The sequence below is a fragment of the Nyctibius grandis genome, chromosome Z, assembly GCF_013368605.1.
Source record: "Nyctibius grandis isolate bNycGra1 chromosome Z, bNycGra1.pri, whole genome shotgun sequence".
NCBI lineage: Eukaryota > Metazoa > Chordata > Aves > Nyctibiiformes > Nyctibiidae > Nyctibius > Nyctibius grandis.
The window spans coordinates 83,159,133-83,185,295 of NC_090695.1; the positions used below are offsets into that span (position 1 = coordinate 83,159,133).

At 40.5% G+C, this 26,163-nt stretch overlaps 1 protein-coding gene across 1 annotated transcript in view; it reads left to right on the top strand.

The window, feature by feature from the left end:
* Positions 1-2,872: 2,872 nt before the first annotated feature.
* The window catches only part of EDIL3 (EGF like repeats and discoidin domains 3), a 200,247-nt gene continuing 176,956 nt past the window's right edge, over positions 2,873-26,163 (top strand). Inside the window, exons 1-3 of the mRNA XM_068422961.1 lie at positions 2,873-3,054; positions 16,394-16,494; positions 17,761-17,889. Coding sequence (XP_068279062.1) covers positions 2,873-3,054; positions 16,394-16,494; positions 17,761-17,889 — 412 coding nt within the window. The remainder of the gene's footprint in view (positions 3,055-16,393; positions 16,495-17,760; positions 17,890-26,163) is intronic.

The window sequence follows — 26,163 nt, forward strand, 5'->3', positions numbered from 1 at the left end:
ATTCTCAGAAAAAAACTTAGATGAAAGTGTGCAGTACCCATGCAGGAGGGAGTGAGTCACTTGTTTGTCATGGTAAACTAAAGTCATAACCTGGGCTTTGTTACAGGTTTCTGTATTTGGCCGGGTATTGGGTTTATTTGCACTAAATACATGCTTTGTGACAGTAGCGAACATCTTGTTTTGTCTCTAAGTGTTAAGAGAATGGGCTTAATTATTTTCCTCACACCACATTTATTCCTGTATCAAGTCAGTGATTTTGATTACATTTTTTCCACTTTATTTTGATATAGAGACAGATAAAAATCAAGGCACGGGTAAGTACAGAAGAAGAAAAAAAGTAAGGATTTATATTGCACACTGAAAACTTCTTGAGTTTATTCTCAATTTAATAAACGTCCTATTTATAACAGGTTAATTAATTCATCAGCCTGTGGCTTGTACATACCCAACTAAGGAATCACTAACATGTCAGCAGTATATCCCCAAAGCCCTTTTTTGTTAATTTTTTTAATGCCTTTGGCCATGAAGTGGAAAGTAACAATGGGCTTATAAGTCTGTCATGTATAAACAGCACTTCCTGAATGTAGTAGTAATAATGATAATTTTTTGCCATTTAACACAAAAATATATCCCATTAATGTATCATTATTGAAGAAAAAGTCTCACAAGAGTATCATTATTAAAAAAACAAGTTTCAAGAGAGTCTCACAAACTCTGTAATCAGATTTTTAGTCTCATGAATAAGTAATAAAAACATAGGCACTGGCTTCTTAGTGCATTTCGTGTTTAGAAATGAAAATTATGATGACTTCTCCAAGTTTTTTAACATGCTAATGATGAAATTCCAGGAAAGCCCTGGAGGAGAAAATGTTATTTCACACCTACTACGTCCTGCTTTGACAATGAGAAGTGACAGCATCTCCTTCACTGTAACGTGTTCCTCTGGTTGCTGGTGGCTTGACAGTGTGCTGTGCACGACCCATGTGCTGGACTCGCTCCTTTGTGACCCTGCTGAAGGCCGGGCAGCAGCAGACACAGAAACAGTCACTGTACACGGTGTGCTTTGCTGGCATTTTTCACAGGGCAATTTTATGCGTCATTTACCACGCATTTATATGGAATATATGCTCAGAGCACTATGTATTTACTACATGGCAGTAGAGCATTGGAAGTTAAAGATGGTCTAAAATTCTTTCACAAAAGGGAATTTCATGGGGAAGTGTCAGAAATTCAAAACATAAACTCTTTGTGGAAATACCAATGTTGCAAAAAGATTGACCAGAGGGCAAGGTCCGTGCTTGTTTGATTCAAGTTTAAACCTTGCGTCAGGTTAGACATGAAACTATAGCATTCTAAATTCACTTTGTAGGGTCGGAGGTGGAGTGTGAGATGTGTGGTTTTGAAGAGAGCATGCTGTTGACACAATACCAAACTGTGCTATGCTCAGTCATAAGAAACAAGCAGAAGACCAGGCACAGGGAGAAGAATGAGAAAACAAATGTGTTCTCTCTGAGCAGCTTCAGGCAGGAGCAGAGAGAGAGGCTTTGAATTAGAGATACTGTAAATTACTAATCTGTAATACTGCTTACCAACTTGTTATTCCAGTACTATTTTTGGGTTTGTAAACTGGAGTTCAGAATACAATCCAGCTTAAAGTAAGCAAAACATGTTAGCCACATAGACGTTTAAAGCAGCTCTTGATACATCCTGACAGTTTTGGTTTATTTATAAACAAAAAAGGAGGGGAAGCAGGGAAGTAAGAGAAGTAGTTTGTTCTTGAACACACGTGTGCATGTTCCGATGTCCAAACAGTTGGGGAAGATACTGGCATTAGCTAAATGGCCTGAATGCCAAAATGATAAGAAATACTAAATTTCTAAAGAATTACGAATTTCAGAACTAAAATTAGTCGTGTATATGAAAGTGGTTTGATTTGGGAGTACCTGTAATCCTGATTTCCATTTGATTTGGTGTTCAAGACCTGAAGCACAAAGCCTGCAAGCTGCTCTGCATGGGGAGGCTGCTGTGTCTTTGAAGAGCCCCTTTGATGTCCGTGGAACAGATTACACTTTAAGTCAGGTAAATCTTTGAAATGTTAGGATTGTCATAACCCTTCCCATTCAGAAGATCTAGAAATGGAAGCTAACATTTAAGAATCACTTCTTTAGGGCACATGAGCATGTTTTATGAAGGTTCTGTGCAGACTTAGGAAGATTTGCAGTCAGTATAGAACTTTTAGTAGTGGTTATCACATGGAAAAGCATTGACTGCTTGCCCGGTGTGGTGGTTAGTATTCAGGTTGTCCAAATGATTTTCCTTATTATGGGTCAAACCCTATGGCCGACTGCTGAAGCGTCTAAACCCATTGAAGTGGTCTTTCTCAAAGGCTGAACTCCAGATCTTCCTAGTGCAGGATCTGAACAGCATTCTTTGAATAACCGTCTAGAATAATATGTGTTTGGTTGGTAGTGGTGTTGTGTTTTTTTTTAATTTCCTGTAAATTCTTATCAATTGATAAGATCTCTTTTCCTACTTGGATTGTAGCAGGGCAGTAGCCTATATCAAAGTGCATTGGCAGGCAGGAGAATGGACATGGTAGACTGGCTTTTAGCTCTTAATTCTAACAGGTGTTGTTTACCCCCCTTAGCAAAAAAAAAAATTACTTGCTCATACTGCCACAGAACAATACTCAAGTTCAACCACTGTCAGTTTAACCTAAAGGAGCTACGGATGTCATCTGTCTGGACCTCTGTAAGGCCTTTGACACAGTCCTCCACAACATTCTTCTCTCTAAATTGGAGAGATATGGTTTTGATTGGATGGTCTCATCCAGAGGGTAGTGGTCAATGGCTCAATATCCAGATGGAGATTGATGACCTGTGTCCCTCAGGGGTCTGTACTGGGACCTGCACTGTTTAATATCTTCATCCCTGACATAGACTGTGGGATCGAGTGCACCCTTAGCAAGTTTGCAGATGACCTCAAGCTGAGTGGTGCAGTTGACAAACCTGAGAGACGGGATGCCATCCAGAGGGACCTGGGAAAGCTTGAGAAGTGAGCCTGTGTGAACTTCAAGAGGTTCAATAGGGCCAAGTGCAAGGTCCTGCGCCTGGGTCAAGGCGACCCCTGGTATCAATACAGACTGAGGGATGAGGGATTTAGAGCAGCCCTGCGGAGAAGGACTTGGGAGTACTGGTGGATGAAAAGCTGGACATGAGCTGGCAAAGTGCACTTGCAGCCCAGAAGGCCAACCGTATCCTGGGCTGCATCCCCAGCAGTGTGGCCAGCAGGTCAAGTGAGGAGATTCTGCCCCTCTACTCTGCTCTCGTGAGACCCCACCTGCAGTTCTGCGTCCAGCTCTGGGGCCCCCAACAGAAGAAGGACATGGAGCTGTTGGAGTGAGTCCAGAGGAGAGCCACGAAGGTGATTATAGGGCTGGAGCACCTCTACTATGAAGAGAGACTGAGCAAGTTGGGGCTGTTCAGCCTGGAGAAGAGAAGGCTCCGGGGAGACCTTGTTTCAGCCTTTCAGTACTTAAAGGGTGCTTATAAGAAAGATGGGGACAAACTTTTTAGCAGGGCCTGTTGCAGTAGGACAAGGGGTAATGGTTTTAAACTAGAAGAGGGTAGATTTAGACTAGATGTAAGGAAGAAGTCTTTTACATTGATGGTCGTGAAACATTGGACCAGGTTTCCCAGAGAGGTGGTAGATGCCCCACCCCTGGAAACATTCAAGGTTAGGTTGGACGGGGCTCTGAGCAACCTGACCTAGTTGAAGATGTCCCTGCTCACTGCAGGGGTTGGACTAGATGACTTATACAGGTCCCTTCCAGCCCAAACCATTCTGTGATTCTATGAAGATTCAGACTTTTCCCAGGAAGAAATGAGGACACACATAAGAGATGTTCTCACCGATGCCCTGTGACCTCCTTTCCTTCTGGCTAATGAGATCTTTTTGTCTTGCTTTACCCTGAGAAATGGTCTACTTATCCTCTGCTATGGTCTGCCGTTGAAAAGATGAGCGTTTGATACTTTTGCTTCTATATTATGTTCATCTGAAACGTAGACCTGCATGGTAACAGTGAAGGGCAGGCAAAAACCAGACCAAAACAAAAAGCAAGCTAACAGAAAACATCCAGGCACTTGTCATGTTTGTTTAGAGAGGAAAAATCACAGTTAAATCTCATTAAAATCTATAGATTTCATTATATATAGCCTGGATAGCACAGCAGAAGTGCTTAATACACTGCTAGAAGGGGAATGTAGGGAGTGTCAGTCACTTAGCCTTTCTCCATAATATCAGTAAGAAAAATTGGAGATAGAATCATAGACTAGTTTGGGTTGGAAGGGACCTTAAAAGGTCCCTTCTTTTAAGGATAAGATACACAGACTGAGGTGGGATCCAGCTCCTCATAATTACCCCTTCCCTTTTGGCCTGTTGATGATCTCTGCATCTCTAGCAATGGAGGTCAGAGAATCACAGAATCAACTAGGTTGGAAGAGACCTCTGGGATTATCGAGTCCAACCGTTGCCCTGACACCACCCTGTCAACTAGACCATGGCACTAAGTGCCATGTCCAGTCTTTTCTTAAACACATCCAGAGATGGTGACTCCACCACCTCCCTGGGCAGCCCCTTCCAATGGCTAATGACCCTTGCTGAGAAGAAATTCTTCCTACTGTCCAACCTGAACCTCCCTGGTGAAGCTTGAGGCTGTGTCCTCTTGTTCTGTTGCTAGTTGCCTGGGAGAAGAGGCCGACTCCCACTCCACTACAACCTCCCTTCAGGTAGATGTAGACTGCAATAAGGTCAGCTCTGAGCCTCCTCTCAGAGGAGCCTTCTGCTTCTAAAAGAGAGTCTCTATTTCCTCTGTTTGTCTGATGTAGTAGTTCTCATTGTTCAGATGCTGATACCAGAGGAAAGGAGATTTTTGACGTCTACAGAATCTTCATCGCTCATAATAAAAGAGGTCCACTGTGTACAGCCAGGGACAATCCCACCGCAGCCTCTGCTGTTTAATTCTTGATCCTTTCCTTGGCATAGCTTTGAGGTATATCAGCTCTCGGGCAGTGCTTGGTACAGTCTGGAGGATGGTGGGATTTAAAGACTTGGTAGTAGACAGATTGGATGAGTCCCCTATGGGGAAAGACACTTATGGGCCTCGTAATGTTCTTGTGTTTGTTTTTTTTTTTTTAACATGGCCATAGGCAAAGATGTGTTTGTTGGTTCTACACACCATTTTTAGTAATCTGTGTTTTGTTCTGTTTAGTCAAATTTGTATTGCAGTAAGAGCAGGATTTCTTACAAAAAGCTGATCAATAAGCTTTGGACCTGATCTATTAGAAAATATCTGATTTCTAATCTCCCCTGGACGGGGAGAAATTTAATGAAATATAACAAGGGCAAGTGTAGAGTCCTGCATCTGGGCAAGAACAACCCCATGTACCAGTACAAGTTGGGGACAGAGCTGTTGGAGAGCAGCGTAGGGGAAAGGGAGCTGGGGGTCCTAGTGGACAGCAGGATGACCATGAGCCAGCAGTGTGCCCTTGTGGCCAAGAAGGCCAATGGCATCCTGGGGTGGATTAGAAGGGGTGTGGTTAGCAGGTCAAGAGAGGTTCTCCTCCCCCTCTACTCTGCCCTGGTGAGGCCGCATCTGGAATATTATGTCCAGTTCTGGGCCCCTCAGTTCAAGAAGGACAGGGAACTGCTAGAGAGAGTCCAGCGCAGAGCCACGAAGATGATGAAGGGGGTGGAACATCTCCCTTATGAGGAGAGGCTGAGGGAGCTGGGTCTCTTTAGCTTGGAGAAGACTGAGGGGTGACCTCATGAATGTTTATAAATATGTAAAGGGCAAGTGTCATGAGGATGGAGCCAGGCTCTTCTCACTGACATCCCTTGAGAGGACAAGGGGCAATGGGTGCAAGCTGGAACACAGGAGGTTCCACATAAACATGAGGAAAAACTTCTTTACAGTGAGGGTAACTGAACACTGGCACAGGCTGCCCAGAGAGGTTGTGGAGTCTCCTTCTCTGGAGACATTCAAAACCCGCCTGGACGCGTTCCTGTGTGATATGGTCTAGGTAATCCTGCTCCGGCAGGGGATTGGACTAGATGATCTTTCGAGGTCCCTTCCAATCCCTAACATTCTGTGATTCTGTGATTCTTTAGGACTAGGTGTCTGATGGATTTATGAGGAAGTAGCTGATTATGGAGGTAGTGATAATTTTCCTTTTGAAAATAGAATACAGTACCCCAGGAAATATAAATTCATGCAACTTATATTTCATGCTACTGAATAGATAAGCGTTTTCAGCAAATGCTTACAGCTACGATTTTCAAGCAGTGATTTTGAAGATAAACACAGAGGTCTAGCACTGATAAATACTGTGCTTTCTATGTTTTTACTTTCTTTTAACTCCTTTGTGATCATGGTTTTTACTCTAATTTACGTGCTAATATGTTTTATCTGAAAAGACCTGTTGTCTTCATTGCACTTCTGGCATTGAAACCTACCAAATTTACTTCATGCTTACTTTTATTTGTTTATAGCATATTTTGAGAGAATAAAAGACTGTAGTGGAGTGCAATAGCATCTGGCTATGATCTATAATTATTCAAGATGGTTTCTGTTGTGATGCCTTATAGATTGCTTTCAATAGTTAAGCTTTTTGGGGAATGTTGTTAGGCTTCCTTGGTAGCTGCTGCAAGGAAAATATTCATATTGCATTATCTTCCTTTCAGTCACCTGCTAGGGTAGATGAGTAAAGAAGAACCAGGTCGCAAAATGCTGAAATTGTTGTTTGAAGTGACCCGTCTTGAACTGTGTGCAATATCATGATACTTCGAATGCAGCTTTCATAACCTAAATCACTTTACTTCTGAATAAAATAGCAAGAGACTTCAGCAAATACCGTTGTCCAGAGTAATAAATGTCTGACCCCTTTTAGGCTTTTTTTGTATAACACAGATGCAAATAGAGAATAAATATTTTTATTGATTTCTCTGAATTGTCTTACATACATCTTGCATGTTTGATTTAAGTAAGACTAGTAGGAGCCATTTGCAGCAATTTGTGGCTTAGTAACCGGACAGTCAGGAATACTAGTGAGACAAAACCAATACGCCACTAGAACACACTAAAGGGCTCGAAAGTTTCTAGGCACTTCCGAAAATAATAACTTTAAACTTAGCAGGAACATTGTAGCAGGTAAGTAACAAGTGGAAAATTATGCAAGGCTGTACACACTGAAAAGAAAACGCTACCAGCTGAATGAAGTTCAAATAAAAATAAATTGGGCTAAAAAAGGAAGAACTAATCAGAAAATTAGGAGAAATAGAAAATGTGGTTTACAGATTGCTGGATTAAAAAAGTAAATGAGGCAGGAATTTGAACGAAAGGATAGAAGCAATACTACGAGGAATAAAATCCTAAGAAATTGTCTTAAAAATTGTTTTGCTGGTACAATATAATTAAGCAATGGAGAAAATGACTCAAATGCTGCTTCTGTTGACAATATTGAACAGGAATAATGCCATTGAATTAATGGAGTCACTTTGGACTTTCACAGGAGTCGTGCAAGTAGCATTTGGATTAAAACCGATCCTGCTGATCCCACTAGAAGTTGTTGTATAAGAGCTCCTGACGTAAAGATCTTGAGCACCAGCGGTCTGATCAAGCTTTTTGGAAGAGTTTTGCTTTTAACTTCCCTGGTAGATTTATTAGGCCTTAAACCTGCAGGAGCACCAAGCGTTATGCAAATAATGCTTTTATCATTCAGGGTGTTCAGCGCTGCTGTGTGTTATGCACTTGTTCTCTTTGCCAGTAATGAGGCAGTATAATGAGGGGGAGCGCTGCCCGTGTCCTGGCTACCGGGCTTGTGCGAAACAGCAGCTCTGCCTTCAGCTCTGATGGAGAGAAAATGTAATTTAGAGTGGGGATAATGTCCTAGCCCCATAGTCACAACTAAGTGCGGATGTAACTGCCTCGTGGTAGGCAGTGGTCTGGGCCAGCTTAGTAAAAAACATATTTTCAGAAAGCTAGTTTGAGGTCAAGATCAAAAGAAAGAAATGGCAGCAGTTAACCTGTTGTGGTTCTGGTCCATGGTGTGGGTCCCTGGAGGCACGTGCAGGGCTAGCGACAATAATTTGAGTTTGGGGAGGGGAGAGATCAGTAGCTGTTAAAAAAAAAATCTAAGCCTGTTCTCGGAGATAAAAAAGAAATTAAAAGTTCCAGTGGCAAACACACAACTACAACATGCACAAAATAACAGGTTATTCCTTTAATGAGGCCCACAAACAGAGGGGGGGAAAAAAAAAGGAATTCCCTAATGAGCCTCCAGGTTGTTGTTAATAGCTTCATTTGAAAAGAAATATGCTGAATTTCAGACTCCGATATATTCTGTTTATCGGTCTTTTTTATTGTAGTCCCCTTGTTTGTCAAGATCAGGCAGTAGCAATCTATTTGTGTGCCCACGATAACTCTTTTATATTTCCTGTCAGTGAATAATGAGGTTTCTCTAATCACCTGTTTGTGCTATAACTGCTGTGTTCTTTGTTGTTGGCATAAATTTCTGGATACCAACAGCATACGATAAAAAACAACATTTGTTAAGTCAGGGCATGGGACTGGAGTCAGGAAATGGTCTGCATTTCGTGTTTGGGGAAAGGGAGAAAGAGTATCGAGTGAAGTTAATTGTATGAACACGTTTGTACACGTATGTACATCAACAATAAGTTGGTGTACAAGGACAGAAGGAAGTAGGAGATGGGTGATGACCTTGCCCTGCTGTGTGGATCTTGCCCAGTCACTGTGGATCAGCAAAATAAGCTGCATTCAGTCCCCCAGAGTTTACACTTGTATACAAAAATGCATTCAGTCTCCCAAAGTGCACACTTTTACACTTAAAGCTTTATACTTTTATACGCTTTTTGTGCTTATTTTCTGTAGGTGTCCTGGCAGAAGAGTTTATGGTGAATCGGAAGAAAGTATTTTTAGGTACCTTCTGTATAATAGAAAGAGCAGCTGTTCTCATTAGAAAGCAAGATTTACTTCTCAGGAGTATTCCACAAAACATCCCAGTGTCAGCAACTGTTGATTTGTTGAAACTGGAAGGCTTCGTAGATGTGTAATACTTCAGTTTTGATGAGGAAGTATTTTATTATCAGTATGAGAAACTCAAATGTGTCACAACAAAGTGTACTGAATTTTCTTTTAAAAATCATCTTTAATTTGCAGATTAATCTTTTTTTGTAGAAACAAATTCAATAAGATCCACCATCTGAATTCCCAACTGCAATAACTACTGAGAATCGAACAATAAACTCATAGTTGTGAATTGTATATTTGAAAGTGTTAAACCCCCTCAAGCTCTTTCAAATAATGCTATTTCTGTATTTTGCAGGTTTAAAAACTCTTTAGAGATGATAAAAAATCTAGAAATACCATCTATACCCTTAGAATTTAAACTTTTTTCAACCTGAATTGTTCTTTTTTTAATATATGTTTTATGTGCTACAACAATCCAATGGCTTGAGCAGCCTTCCACAGTAGTATCCTAATGCTTTGTTTTAAAGTGCTGTAATGTGCTGTTTTTTTAAAAACATACACTATACATGCAGACTCAGGACTCTGTTAAGTGCTAAGGAACAGCAACTGCATTTCAAACAGTGTGTTGTGGACATCCTATACATAATTAATAATGTTAACATTACTTGGATGCAGTAATAAAGCAAAGCTGCAGATAAACTGAAAAAAAAAGCAGGCCAGTTGGGCAAACCGTCCTTTTTCTTTTTCGTGCTAATTAGGCCAGAGTGGGAGACCAGCTTTATTTTCAGGTCCGCTTTAGACATGCTGTTGAATGTGGGATGTTGAAGGGCAGGTCAATGACTTGGCCTTGAGACTAGAAGCAATTATAGTGCACATCAGTTCTCCAGATTAGATATTTTGGTTGTCTTGTGATGCCAGACAAGTTACCAATTATTATAGGAACATTTATCTATGTTCAGAAGCTGAAACAGAATAGTTTTTTAGCTTAATAGTCAAGGATCTATATGGACCATTACTAAAATAGCAATTAAGGTCCCTCTTACATTATGGTGTACTAAAAGCATCACATTCTCATCCACTCCATTGTGGATATGTTTCATTTTTACTGTTCTCTGCCAGATTTTTTTCTTACTTGTCCTTTTTCAATTGCTGTTCCCAGTTCTTCATTTTCCAGTTTTACTCCATACCGTGCAACAAGCAGCAAGCACATCTAAGCTACTACCCATCTTTGTTTAGGTTTGGTTTACAAATTACAGCAGAAAACAAAAATAAATTAAAAAAAACACTGCTAAGAGTACAATTTGTTAATGCAGTGTGGCCATACTGAGACAAGGTTTTGGCATATACAAACTCTTTTCTTACTTGACATTCCCATAAACTGCCGTATAGTAAAGTGGCTTTTAAAGTCTGAGACAGTCCTTGCAACTCAGTGATGCTAAGTGGTTTCTTAAGGTCCAGGCTACGCTGCACAGAGCGAGTACGATGCGGATACGCGTGAAGCAACTGCAACCATCAAACGTTTTTATGTAATCCAGTTTACCACCTCGGCTAAGTCCTTGTTTTAGTTGTCTTTGTGTCACATACTGCTACATGGAATAAGTGCATTCAGAGGTTCACACTCAGTTCCTGTCTGATGCATTCGGTTAAAATGTGCCTGGTAGATATGTTGTTTCATCTAATTTTATATTGTATTTGGGGAAAATCTAGGGCTAGGAGAAATCTCTTTTACAAGTAACAGTGTGCTATACAATCTGTACAGGAGTCTTTATATGTGCAAAAGTTTCAGATTTTGTTCTATTTCTGAACAAGTGTAAACAAATAAGGTAAAAATTGCATCTGTTCATCTTTCCAGAGACTCTCAGCAAAAATTGCCAAAAGGGTTTGCATCATTCATCCACAGAGCTTACATGTTACTGCCAGCTGCATCGTCCAAAACAAACAGAATCACTTCTTTATTGTAGCTGACAGCTGTAATACCCTTATTATTTCATATGTTTCACAGGAGGGACACATATCTTCATTACCTAATTATTGTTATGAGTGTGATCGGTAACATCACCTTCCTGTGAAGCAAGAAAATGGTGAAATGATGAAAACCAGCAATACTGTTGTATCTCCTTAAGTGACATGTCCTTTTTGATGGTGACAAAACTTTTGTAGTGGTAGATATAAATATCCACGTGGCCAGAAAATGCACGATATGAATGCAGTATGATCAGCTAATTATAACAATGCAAACTTACGGAATATTTTGCTTTATTCTCTTTAGCTGCAGGGTTTGGTATAATAGAAGAGTAGAGTTCATTGTAGAAAACGTTCATATAGCGGAGAGTGTTCAAGGGTCAGCGCGTCTATTAAAATGGTCATCTAGTGTGCCGGTGGGGTTTGGAAGTGAATCCCTTGATGGCCTCCACATCCTACGCTCACTTTGCTTCTGCCTGCAGAGGGGTTTTGACGGGAGTCAGCTGGATTCGTTCCCGAGGATGTCGGACTAGAAGCTGTACTCAAGTGGAGACCTTAATGGTTACTTCAGGGTCTGAACCAACGACTAGTCATTTGAGCGCCTTCAAATCACATGGAGGGGAGTGACTAAATCTGAAACAAAATCCACAGACTTCACATAATGTAGATACAGAAGCCTGAGCACTGCACGCTTTGAAATACTGATCTGCTCACGTTGTGCCAGGCTATTTTCTAATTTAGACACAGCCAATGCTGACTGCTTTGCGTGGTGTATTTTCAAATATGTTTTGCAGTTTGGGATATTGCTTGAAAGCAGAAAACACTCCTTCATTTTCAGTATGTGTTCTGATACTGTTCATGGAGGTGGATGTGTGTGTATTTTTTTATAAATGTACATATTTTTGTTTATATATAGACATATATTTAAGGGTTTTTATGGGATGTGCTTGGTACTTACATGATTTTTCAAAGTTTTGAAAAGTGAATCATAAATTTTGCATGTTTTGTATTTCGGATACTTAACTTGGGATGTCAGATGCTGCCCATTTCTTCAATAGTGTTGAAACCTCTTGTAAAAACTGTGACCAAGCAAGAGTGGATATCCAAAACCAGAAGTAACTTGAGATCGAGGAATACGTTTTAAAGGGTAATAAGAATATGGTTAGAATTCGTATTGTTTTAAGGTATTTCATTTTGGTGAAGATAGGAAGATATAATGAAATGTCATTACAGATTTAAAAAACTGTTAATGATGACTTTATAATTGCTCAGCTTTCAAATTTAGATTTACTTAGGGTTGGAAAAGATAAATTCACCAGTGCTGAGATTAATAATCACCTAGCAACCGGTGCCTGATTATACCCAATATAAAGCAAACAAAGGGAAAACAAAACTCTTCAATTTCCATATATATAAAGTATGTATAAGTGTATAAGTATGGAGCTAAATATATGTGTGTGTATGTATACACATAGACACACACTCTGGTGCTTCCAAATTGCTAACCTCAAAAGCTGTGGAGTGTAAAAAAGAGAAATGGAAAGGCAAAAGTGAGATATAAAGTGTGGATGAAAATTTAGAATATTTATTTAAAAGTGTTAATTCCACAATAAGTGTTTTGTTTTTTTTTTTTAAGCCATCTGGCTTCACTGATGAAGTGAAAGAAAAGGAAGGAAGATTTTACCTGTCTAGAGAAGGTCATAAACACTTACGTCTGTTTATTTTAAAGGGCACCCTTTAGACTGTGCTGCTGATTTGACTGCTTGCATGGATTTTTTTCTCCATGGAAAGTTGGGGATGGGCAAGAGAGAAGCTGCTTTGTGTCTTGAGTTGTTTCCTCATCAGGGGGTTGAGACTCTTCCAGAGCCTTGGGAACTGTGAATATTTTGAAGAAAGATTTAGGTAGAGCTAATGATAAAAAACTCAATGTAGATTAAGTCAAATAAGATATCTAGATCCCAATATTATAGAATCATAGAATCACAGAATGGTTTGGGTTGGAAGGGACCTTAAAGACCATCTAGTTCCAACCCCCCTGCCATGGGCAGGGACACCTTCCACTAGACCAGGTTGCTCCAAGCCCCATCCAGCCTGGCCTTGAACACTGCCAGGGAGGGGGCAGCCACAGCTTCTGTGGGCAAACTGAGCCTGTGTTTGACCATCTGATGGTCATGGATATAGAAATGGAGCCTACTAGCAGTTAGTGGAGAAGCCTGCAGGAGCCCACCTGATTTTTGCCAGAAACCAGTGAAGCTGTATCGGGAGATCTGCAAAACATGGTAATTTCTAGCAAGAAACGTGAATATTTTATTAGCTGAGAAATTTCAAGTGAACATACTACTAAAAATCTCCTGATCAGCTTTAAAAGCAAAGGACAAGGGCCTGGAAATGATAATGTATTCCCGTCATGACTTGATATCTCCGAAAGTTTTAATTGGACAAACCGACTTAATGGAGAGACAGTTTAGGCTAAGTGCCTTGTACAGAAATTCTCCATTTAGCTCTTGTTCTTTCCCTTTTCCTAAACCTATCTCACCCTGTAGATCTGAACAGATGCAGAAAGACAGGTTGATTCACATGAGTGTTAGCAAGTGACAAATAATTGTATAAACATGGCTGACGTGAATGACGGCTGAAATCAAATTACTACGTGCAAGGAGCACCTAGGTGCTTTTTGCCAGCTTTGTTGAGTATGCAGAGAGAAAAGATGTTGTGGATGATTGTGTTGATAGGGATTAGGGCATCTTCATTAAAGGCATTTATCAGCTATCTCCCTGCTTGTGGAGGAAGCATCGTTGCTCTTAGCTGAGGTTGGGTGATAGGAATGGTGCACCACTGGTACCATAAGCTGATCAGTTTGGGGGAATATGTCTTTCTTCCTTCGATGAAAAAGCGTCTCAGCTGATGACAGCTTTCCCCAAATCCTCGCAACAGTGTATGCATGAAAAATTTTCCATAAGTTGTAAAAATATTCAGGAGTGCATTATGTAACCATATTTGTCCTTTAATCACTTTTGATCCGTTTTTTACTAATAAAGATTTGAAATTACAGGAATCGTTCATCTTTTTCCCTGCAGAGCCAGTTGGCGTAGAAATTAACTCTCTGCAACCTATGAAAGAGAGAAGAGTTTACTTTTTAAGGTGTTTTCTGTTTCTACTTGTATTTCATATTGTCAAACATCAGATGCTTAAAAAGTCTGTAACACAGCAGGGTGAAGTACAGTGACCTACTGCTCTTTCACATTCAAATGAATAAAGTAGCTCATCCTGTAGACCTTTAAAAGGGGAAGAGATTATACTTTTTAAGGCAGAAGGGGATTTATTATGATAGCAATTAATATCTGCAGACATTACCTTAGGGCTCTTTTCTAACCCTGAAAGTAGGGACACACTTTTATGGTATTTTACTATTAGACTAAAACCAAAGTTTAAGTTAGCACTTCATCTTCACCCAGGATTAATGTTTCAGTTCAGTCCAGTGCTGGAGTGGTATTCGAAGGAGAATTCTCTGCTTAAAATAATCTGATTTTCTTTTCGTAATACCATCTCAGGTTTTCAAAAATCAGCTGGTACATCCCCTCAGATTACAAGACCGGAAAAAAGTTAAAGAAATGTTTACGCATGCTTTACACGAGTATGTTGCAGTTCTCCTCCACAACTACAAGCTACAGCTTCTTTAAGCGCATACAGTCTCTTGATCCCAGAGGCTTTCAGAAGCAGCAGCAACTACCTCAATTTTCATGAGACCTGTGATAAAATCATGAGTTTATTCTGACATTTACATTCTCCTGTAAGTTTTCCCATCCAATTCGTATGCAGATATTTAGAGTTGATGGTATAAGTTTATCTATTTTCGAAAACCATTTAAACGGTCTGCCATGAATATTCTAGTTAGAAAGTTAGCTGAACCTTCTACCTGCATGGTAAGCAAATCAGCCTAGAAAACAAGCAGAAGGAGGTAAATGAGCTATTGGTATCTAAAAACTTTGAACTTCCCTTTCAAATAATAAGGGATACAAGTTAATTATTCAACTGTTTTTACCTTAGGAAAAACAAAATTAGCTGCCTCACCATTAAATCTGAAAAAAACAGCTTACAAATTTCTTAAAAGAACTGCAGAGCTCATCTGTTTTCATGCTCACATTTTACATCTCTGCACAGGTGTGTCTTCAATATGATTTATGGTCTGCTTCTCAATAGTGGTTCAGCTGTTGAGAAATAGATTTGAACTTGGACACTGTACAGATGATTCTGTAAATCAGAAAACTATTAAAGCTCTTTTTCTGAAAATTCATTTTAACGTGAAACTGCTACTGGTAGCAAGTACTTTCTCAGCTGTCTTCTGAAGTTTAGTTGCTCTTCTGGGCTTCAGAGCTGAGACTCACTTTTACTATCCCTGCCCCAAATTTCTATTGACTGGCTATTTTCTGGGCTGTTTATTCTTTCATGCCACCTGGAGATTCCTTCTTTGTAACAAGTTTTATTCTCATGAAAGGGAATAGCTATTCATTTTCTTTCTTTAGAGAGAGCTTTTAAAATAAGTAATTTTTCAGGTAGCAATATAGGAAATTGAATAAAAATATAGCTGCTGTTTTAGGTAGGAACGATGGTCCACCTCTTCCCATCAACGGTGAAACCAAATGCTTGAGCTACAAAACACCCATTATATAGCATACTAGTGAAGAGTGTTGTACCTCCCGAACAACTTGTGTGGCTAGCACCCTGAACTCGTATGTCATGTTTGCAACTGTTCACCTGTGGATTTCGTCGTGCCTTTTCTTTCAATGGGTGTCAGCATCTCCTCGCACTCCTACAGTATCAGTATGTTTACCTCAGTATCAGCTTCTGTAAATTTCACTACATCGATGTGTAATGCATACTAAATGTGTTCATATTTATATTTAATGCACATTATATAAAAGAATGAATAGGGTTGAATTTTTCCATGCACACTTTCTGTTTCATGGAATATGCTCTATTCTTAAATTATAGAAGACAATGTGCCCAAACACCCAAATCATCTTTCTTCTATCACTTCTTTCCTTCCAGTTTTGAAATCATGTGAATCCACATGATTTTTTTGAAGACTTTTCTTTCTTTGTCATCATTTCATTGTCTCAAGCAGATGTTTCTTACAGTAACACTTCTGCCGGAAATCGTAGCAGTTATCTTTCTAGGTGTTATAAGACATTGAGGAAAATTGTATTTATTTCAGGCTAATGATTGTGTGCATAGGGTCTCAAATACTTCACCCGTGCCTAATTCAGGATACTGCACCTTAGCTTTTAGCAGCTATTCCTATCCCAGGAGCTGTAATGTTAAAGAGTAAATAGTTTTAAGTTGGAGTAAATAATTCTTTTTCTTTTTTTCATTGACAAATGTTAGTGAACTGCGAATTGATTTGGATATAGTAATGGCAGCTGGGTGGTCCATGTGCTTTTACAAGGAGTGCTTTACGAAGCAGTGCGTGCAGGTGGTTGTGGATGGTACTTCTCTGTTTGCACAGTGCCTTCATATCACAAAAATTGTTTTCATAAACTGTGAATTTCTGTTCTTGACAAGGATTGATGGGTTAACTGTTACCATCATGGTGTGCTGCATTATTTATACGCAGCAGTTGAGTTCCTTTTTTCAGGTTGTCCTTTGCTGTCAAGCAAAATACGGCACTCTCCAGTCAAGAATCCCGTAACATTTTGTAGTGTTTTACAGGATCAAAAAGTAAGCTATATAAAAGTGTAAAGTTCGACAAAGAGTAGATTACAATTTTTACCCTCCTCCCCACCATTACCCACTTGTGGAAAGAAGCAATAGTTGTACATTCAGTATTTTGTTGGAAAGGATATGTCTTAAGAGTATTTATGTGGAGGTACGTCATGGAGAATGGTGGACTTACAGAACAGTTTCTCTCCCAAGTGCTTTTAAAAAAAAGAGGTCCAGGTTTAGTCATTGAGTTATTCACTATGGACAAAAGCTGTTATAGTCTTTTAAAAAAGCCTAATTGTTACTAGAGAGCAAGCATCTCGCCATTTTATGTATTTTTTCCTAGGTTTGGAGAAGTAGGGAAGGTTTTTAATTAAATTTCTAATTTTGAGAATGTATGGATCTCCACTTTAACTTTTTTCGTTTTGTCTTGCTTTTTTAACTCTTAACCAACCATGTTTTCCAAAGAGAGGATGGACAGTTCACTCAAGGACTTATTTAACTTAAGAATGTTCTGAAGAAATTAAAAGACATAAGGAAAAATAAAAATAAAAGTGAAAAAATCCCCCAAATTTAGTATCCTCTAATCATGTAAATGTTTTGTCTGCTCCTCAGTACAGTATGGCCTGAGGTAATGTGGATTACATTTCTACCTTAACTCTTCCATGCATGATGTCGTCAAAAAAGAATAAATATGTGTAAATACATATTTATTTTTTATATATATATATATATATATAAAATAAGCTACATATATAACATCACTTCAAAGCAAGGGTCACCTAAAAAGTGGTAAATGCAAAGTGAATAGCTGTCAGTATGTCTAAGAGAATTAAATTTTATGGAGTAGAAGGCTGGGGGAAGATGGTTACACAGAGGTGTGCTGTTAATTAAATATAAAATGGAATTACCCAAACGGTATTCAAAGGACATAGAGGTTGCCGTTGCTTTCTGTTCTTGGTTGTCAGCAATCTGCCATACTTAGAGCTTGTGCATAACTTTTGGAGAGTTTTATACAGGAATCTTTTTTTTTTTTTCCCTTTAACCCACAGCGGATGTGTGTGACTCCAACCCATGCAAAAATGGTGGCATCTGTCTGTCGGGGCTGAGTGATGACTTCTACTCATGCGAGTGTCCTGAAGGTTTCACAGATCCCAATTGCTCTAGTGTTGTGGAGGTTGGTAAGTGCAAACTTCAAATGCTGGAATAGTTGTTTGAGTATCCCGTTAGTCTGTGGCTGCCCAACCAGTGACAGTGTCCACGGCAGTTTGTATAGCGCTGTGGTCACTGCATTGTTCATTATTGGTTTCTTAACCTTATCTCTATATTGTAGATATCTATATCATAGAATCATAGAATCACAGACTGGTTTGGGTTGAAAGGGACCTTAAAGACCATCCAGTTCCAACCCCCCTGCCACGGGCAGGGACACCTTCCACCAGACCAGGTTGCTCAAAGCCTTATCTAACCTGGTCTTGAACACTGCCAGGGAGGGGGCAGCCACAGCTTCTCTGAGCAGCCTGGGCCAGTGTCTCACCACCCTCACGGGAAAGAATTTCTTCCTAATATGTAATCTAAATCTACCCTCTTTCAGCTTAAAACCATTCCCCCTTGTCCTGTCAGTACTTGCACTTGTAAAATGTCCCTCTCCAGCTTTCCTGTAGCCCCTTCAGGTACTGGAAGGCTGCTAGAAGGTCTCCCCGGAGCCATCTCTTCTCCAGGCTGAACAGCCTCAACTCTCTCAGCCTCTCTTCACAGGAGAGGTGCTCCAGCCCTCTGATCATCTTCATGGCCCTCATCTGGACTCACTCCAGTGAGTTCCAATATCATAATTAGTAGACAGTTTAAAGTATCTGACAAGTGTATCTGCAGAACAGAATCACTCAGAAAAGTTCCGTGCCCTGTTTCACAAAGAGAAAAGATCATAGTTGCAACTTAAAGTCAGAAACATTTCTCAAAGATCAATGTAATTAGATATTTCTATATATCCTTCTGCTGATCAATGACAATTTAAAGCTTGGTTTCTGATAGTTTTATGCTTAGGTCCCAGAGTAAAGAGTATTGACTTAAACAAGTGAAGTTACAGAACAGTATAGGAGAAACCAGAATAGCACATAGTGGTCACTTGTTTGAATTTCAAAACAATTACCTGGCTGGAGGTTGTAATTAATCATTATATGAGTGCATAGAATGCAAGTCAAGTGTACTGAAATTTTGTGGTGTGTGTTTGACTCAGAGTAAATGTAAATATGAGTGGTAGCTTGAAAACATCCAGCCTCCATCTTAAGAAAACTTAAGGAGAAAATCTAAGTACAAGGGAAAAGATGGTAGACAGCGCATTGTGTCACAGGCCATCCCGTCATTTTTGATGGAGCAGGGACCTGCAAGTTGACCAAGCTCTTATATTATCCCAAAGAAGGTACAGAAGTACGTATGGTAGAACAAAACAATTAACAGACACTACTGTTTAAATACGTACATTTTCTACTTATCTCTTCCATCGAGCTGTGGGATTAGGATAGGAAGGTGAAAGATGCAGGAAAGCATTGGTTTACAGGAGAGATGGCAGTAGCTCTTATTTTGTTTGTATTAAGAAAATACAAAAAATGGGGGTTCTGTAGCAGCACCTTTTATCTGAAGGCTTTGCATGCCCTGCCTGCATTTCTTCTGCTGACAGCCAAAGTATCTGAAAGCCGTACAACCCTTCAAGTGTTTCATATCATATGTCCATGTCGGTGATTCATCAGTCTGGGTTACACTAACACGCTTCAGTCTTGCGACAGCTGAGTAGTGCTCGCACATTTTCCTTCTGCCAGCTGTACTGTAGGACACCAACCTTGGGCAGAAAGGCAGCGCCAACAGCCTTGCTTCTACAGACGTCTCGTTGAAGCTGTCACAGCTAGGCTCAGCACCTCTCTGACAGTGCAACCGTCCTAAATCTGTGTGGTTTTCATTTTTTAATAAATAAATAAAAGCTACACAGGCACAATCTGGATACACTGTTCTGGGGATTAAGTATATCCCTCTCTATCATGAGATAAGGTGAGCAGAACTTAGTCCAGGAACTCAGGGTTAGTTTGTTTTTTGTTTTTCATTATTTCTTTTCTGAAAATGATGCTGCCGTTGTTCTGGGAGTGAATTCTAAGTCTTCACAATGCAATTTTAAGGGAATTTGGATTGAATTTGATTTCCCTGAAGACAAGTTTTCTGCAGACAAATGAACCAGTTCCTGTGAGAGAATGACCAACTTCGGTCAGACACCAACTGTATTTTTTTCTGACTGTAAAATGTCATAGTAGCTGGTTATTACCTAACATTTGAGTTGCACAAGAAACTGCTTGTTCTCTTGGTGCATCCACACAAGAAGCCTGAAGACACTGCCTCAGAATCCTGTTTTCCATCCCTTTCCCTACCATTTTTATGCATACTTGAAGGATCTGAATTTATCCTACAGCTATATAGTGTGCTACCCTGAAATGGCCTTGACATGGGTTTACTGCAGGAAACTTCTTGATTTACCACGTGCTTGACTGGCAGAAAATTGCATTGCGCATAACTGGGAGGATGCTGATCATGAGTGAATCTGAGATAAAAGCATATTGTGATAATTGCCTCTGTAGTTTAGAACTAGCGATTAACAGGGCTTTCAAAAATACACAGATACTTACTAAATTCTCCAAAATACTTCAACAAAATCTGAGTTTGGTAAACAGAGTAAAGCATGAGCAAATAGAGAGCTTGAGAATATGTGGTGATCACAGCGCTTATGCAAGCAGAATATTACTTTTTTAGTTTGCAGTCCAGAGAGAGTATCTACTCGACAACATTGGTTAAGTAAAGGACTTAGCTAATGTTCCTGTATTAGCTAAAATCTACTGTTAATTTAGTTTGTGTTTGTCCTGTATGATTATGCTGCATGTATGGATTCAGGGACTAGCTGTTACTTCTTGAAAACTTTAAAAATTGTTTTCAAAATAATATTTTACTTTTTAGTAAAGTCTGTCTACGGCTTATTCAGCATTATATTCCCTTACGTAGAGTCACATAAATCACTGAAAAAAAAGGCACTTCAAGACAATATTTTGACTTTTACTATGAAAATTATGATGAATAGTGTAAGCTATTAATCAACTAGACTCCATTAATTCAAACACTGGAGTGTTTCAAGTAAAATAATAAGTTCAAATGTGGAACGGTGAGGACCCCAGGAGTTCAAGACCCCGTGTGATCACTTTTACCAAGAGTGTTTATGAGCAGATGTAAGACTGGAAAAGGAATGCTAACAAAGGTTATTTCTCTCTGGCTTTTTAATGAGTTATTGCCCAAAAGCTATTTCTCTTAATCCTTTCTGTCTCAAAAAGGTTTCTTGACAATTCCGTGTGTAGTTGAAAACACTAAGCTGGTTGAAAATTAGACATTTAGGATGTCAGGAGCAAGAAGAAGAGTGGAGGGTGGGGGAAAAAAAACAACACAGAGAAGAGCCTGTGTCAGTCTGTCGTCCCTTGAAAGGGCTGTACAGCAAATTTTAAAACCAGTTGAGTGTTCTGTGTGGCCCTCTCATTAGATACTCTGCTATTAGACTTTATTCAGTCCTAGTGACAGGATACTGTTGATCTCTGGACACTAGCTGGAAAGTCACAAATTTTCGAGGAACATACCTTGGACAGGAGGATTTCACAGTAGAAGGTAACAGGGATTTTACTTAGTCACACATTAAAGTGGGTAAATAAAAAAAAAAATGCTGTACGGATCAGAAGATAAAAATTCATGTAAAGGAAAAAAGATAAATGTATAAAAGTACATAAAGGTAGGAAGATTAAATATGTAGGCAGAAGTCTTACCCAGGTTGATCAACAAAGATTTAAGACAGTTTGGGACCTGCATGAATAGTTCAAGGACTTAAGAATCACAGAATCACAGAATCAACCAGGTTGGAAGAGACCTCAGGGATCATCGAGTCCAACCGTTGCTCTTACACCACCCTGTCAACTAGACCATGGCACTAAGTGCCATGTCCAGTCTTTTCTTAAACACCTCCAGAGATGGTGACTCCACCACCTCCCTGGGCAGCCCATTACCAATGTCTAATAACCCTTTCTGTGAAGAAATTCTTCCTGATGTCCAACCTGAAGCTCCCCTGGCCAAGCTTGAGGCTGTGCCCTCTTGTCCTATCGCTAGTTGCCCGGGAGAAGAGGACAACTCCCACTTCACTACAACCTCCCTTCAGGTAGTTATAGACTGCGATGAGGTCACCTCTGAGCCTCCTCTTCTCCAGGCTAAACAACCCCAGCTCCCTCAGCCGTTCCTCGTAGGTCAGACCTTCCAGACCCTTCACCAGCTTGGTCGCCCTCCTCTGCACTCACTCCAACACCTCAATCTAACTCCCGTTGTTATCTTAATAAAACTAAGATGTAAAAGAACCCAGCATGATCATGGCACCTTATTTCAGCCCAAGAAGATTCGTTATAGCTGTTTTTTTCTAAATTTACCCATGGAAAATCCTGACTCCACTGCCATACCTCTCAACTCTTTTCCAGTCCCATAATTTTGAGTGTATCTAAAACAAAATTATTGTGAAATGTTTGTAATAATAATTGATATGTTTTAAATTACTAATCCTATTCTGATCCTACTCTTTCTCTAATGGTAATCCTGCCTTATTTCCTATGTTTCCTTATACTAAATACTATACATAGTCATGCTAAAAGAGTTGAGATTAGATGATAGAGCTATAATATCACCCTGTGTGTGCAGCCAGGTTATTTCAATGCACTGTTTATCCTAAGAGATTCTAAATATGTGATAAACTGGCAGAGAATAAGGTAGAAGCAAGCAGGAAAAAGTACATTGTGGTTCTTTTCAGTACAGCACATCCTCCAGTGGTGTAGAAAAGGATTTAGCTAAATAGATAAGAGTAAAAGGTAATTATATCAAGCTTCCCAAACAGCAGGATGTTTTCCAAAGATAATAAGGACACTATGGCCTGAGTTACCACTTTAGCAGACTCCTACCTATATTTTTGGAAACATGAATTTTAACCTACATTGAAAAAGATTCACATGCAATTAACATTGGTATTGAAATGCATTGCAAACAACAAGTTGACAGATTTATGCCATTTAAATTACTCACAAGTAATTCTCAGAAGCTGTGTAAGTTACAGAAATACCGTAAACTACAACTGTTACATACAATTAATAGAAGTCTTTAATACATACTATTCAGGAAAACTATTAATGTGCGTCCTAATCAACATGGGTAGTTGATGAAAGAGAAGTAGCTTAGTCGTGGACAGTGCATGAGGGGAGCAATGACGGTGTGGCTATACATACATTGAAATAATACTGGGGGAAATTTTTTTTGACATAAAAATTATTCCTGTTTTGTTTGCTGTGTGCATAGGGGAAAACAGGCAGAGAAATACATGACTGAAGATAAAAGTTAAAGAAAGAGCAGGTAAGTTTAGAATGTCATAAGGCTATCACAGTATGTACCATGGATGACCGTGTTGTTCACATTTGAAAAATGAGCAACTTAAAACTATTCAGTTTTGATCTTCCAAATATGAAATTCAATAGCTGTCTGAGAGGATAAACTGGTGAACATTTTTAGTTTATGTAAGTGGAAAAGTAAATGATGTACAATGACAGGAAGGGTAGAGGAGCCACGAGCACATTAGAGAAAAGCCAGGAACACTCTCCAAAGCTGTGTTCAAATAGGCTGTCGGTACCTTTTTGGAAAGTGTCTTTACCTTTTGCGTCAGCTCTCTGTACTCACTGAGAGGAACTCATTATTGAAAAATGTGGTAAAAATGTCTATGTGCATTTTAGAAGGGTGGAAAGGCAAGTTAATTATCTTCACAGAATCACAGAATCACAGAATGTTAGGGATTGGAAGGGACCTCGAAAGATCATCTAGTCCAATCCCCCTGCCGGAGCAGGATTGCCTAGACCATATCACACAGGAACGCGTCCAGGTGGGTTTTGAATGTCTCCAGAGAAGGAGACTCCACAACCTCTCTGGGCAGCCTGTGCCAGTGTTTGGTCACCCTCACCGTAAAGAAGTTTTTCCTCATATTTATGTGGAACCTCCTGTGTTCCAGCTTGCACCCATTGCCCCTTGTCCTGTCAAGGGATGTCAGTGAGAAGAGCCTGGATCCATCCTCATGACACTTGCCCTTTACATATTTATAAACATTAATGAGGTCACCCCTCAGTCTCCTCTTCTCTAAGCCGAAGAGACCCAGCTCCCTCAGCCTCTCCTCATAAGGGAGATGTTCCACCCCCTTCATCATCTTCGTGGCTCTGCGCTGGACTCTCTCTAGCAGTTCCCTGTCCTTCTTGAACTGAGGGGCCCAGAACTGGACACAATATTCCAGATGCGGCCTCACCAGGGCAGAGTAGAGGGGGAGGAGAACCTCTCTTGACCTGCTAACCACACCCCTTCTAATCCACCCCAGGATGCCATTGGCCTTCTTGGCCACAAGGGCACACTGCTGGCTCATGGTCATCCTGCTGTCCACTAGGACCCCCAGGTCCCTTTCCCCTACGCTGGTCTCCAACAGCTCTGTCCCCAACTTGTACTGGTACATGGGGTTGTTCTTGCCCAGATGCAGGACTCTACACTTGCCCTTATTATATTTCATTAAATTTCTCCCCGCCCAACTCTCCAGCCTGTCCAGGTCTCTCTGAATGGCTGCGCAGCCTTCCGGCGCGTCAGCCACTCCTCCCAGTTTTGTGTCATCAGCGAACTTGCTGACAGTGCACTCTATTCCCTCATCCAAGTCATTAATGAATATATTGAATAGTACTGGTCCCAGTACCGACCCTTGAGGGACTCCGCTAGACACAGACCTCCAACTGGACTCTGTCCCATTGACCACCACTCTCTGGCTTCTTTCCTTCAGCCAGTTCACAATCCACCTCACTACCCGATCATCCACACCACACTTCCTCAGTTTAGCTGCGAGGATGCTGTGGGAGACCGTGTCAAACGCTTTACTGAAATCGAGATAGACCACATCCACAGCTTTACCATCATCTATCCACCGGGTTACGTCCTCATAAAAGGCTATCAGCTTGGTTAAGCATGACTTCCCCTTGGTGAAGCCATGCTGAGTGCCCCTAATGATCCCCCTATCTTTGATGTGCCTAGAGACAGCACCAAGGACAAATTGTTCTATCACCTTTCCAGGGATGGAGGTGAGGCTGACCGGTCTATAGTTACCCGGGTCCTCCTTCTTGCCCTTTTTGAAGACTGGAGTGACATTCGCTTTCCTCCAGTCCTCAGGCACCTCTCCCGTTGCCCACGACTTAGCAAAGATGATGGAGAGTGGCCTAGCAATGACTTCCGCCAGCTCCCTCAGCCCCCGCGGGTGCATCCCATCAGGGCCCATGGATTTATGGACGTCCAGATTGCTGAATTGGTCCCTGACCCAGCCCTCATCTACCAAGACAGATTCCTCCTCTATCCTGACTTCTTCTGAGGCCTCAGGGGTCCGGGGCTCCTCAGGACAGCCTCCAACAGTATAGACAGAGGCAAAGAAGGCATTCAGTAACTCTGCCTTCTTTTTATCCTCTGTCTCCAGGGCCCCCCATCTTATACATGTAATACATGTAATACAGGAAACTTGGGTGTAAGTGCAGCATGGTGGCTGAGGGAAGGGAGGAGAGCTGAAAGGCAAAAAGAGATGCCAGTTTTGCTTTACATCTTTATTTTGCCAAGTGATGAAGAAGTGATTGTGGGGTTCCTTGTTTATCACATTGCGGTGTTTTCCCTATCAGTTTAGTCTTTTCAGGGTTTTTTTGACAGCTTCTGTCTCTGAGCCTGCAGGAATCAAAGGGGTTCTTCCCTTTTTATGCTGTTAAATAAAAATTCGGTAAGATGGATTAGACCCAGAGTGCTATGATCTGTTGGCTTTGTGGCTTTCTTTCCACAACCTAAGTCTGCACCCTTGCTGTCCTTGCGTCTGCACTTACAGCTTATAAAAAAAATTAGTAAGGGTAAATTTCTGTCATTGTTTTGCAGTCAGTGTTATGGATGCTGTTTAATGCTATGAGTAGAAATGACTGAATGATTTCAAAGATGTTTTTGTAGTTATAGAATCATAAAATCATCATAGAATGGTTTGGGTTGGAAGGGACCTTAAGTATCATCTAGATCCAACCCCCCTGCCACAGGCAGAGACACCTTCCACCAGACCAGGTTGCTCCAAGCCCCATCCAGCCTGGCCTTGAACACTGCCAGGGAGGGGGCAGCCAGAGCTTCTCTGGGCAACCTGTTCCAGTGTCTCACTAACCTCACAGGAAAGAATTCTTCCTAAGATCTAATCAAAATCTACCATCTTTCAGGTCAAAACCATTCCCCCTCGTCCTATCACTATGTACCCTTGTAAAAAGCCCCTCTCCCGCTTTCCTGTAGGCCCCTTCAGGTACTGGATGGCTGCTAGAAGGTCT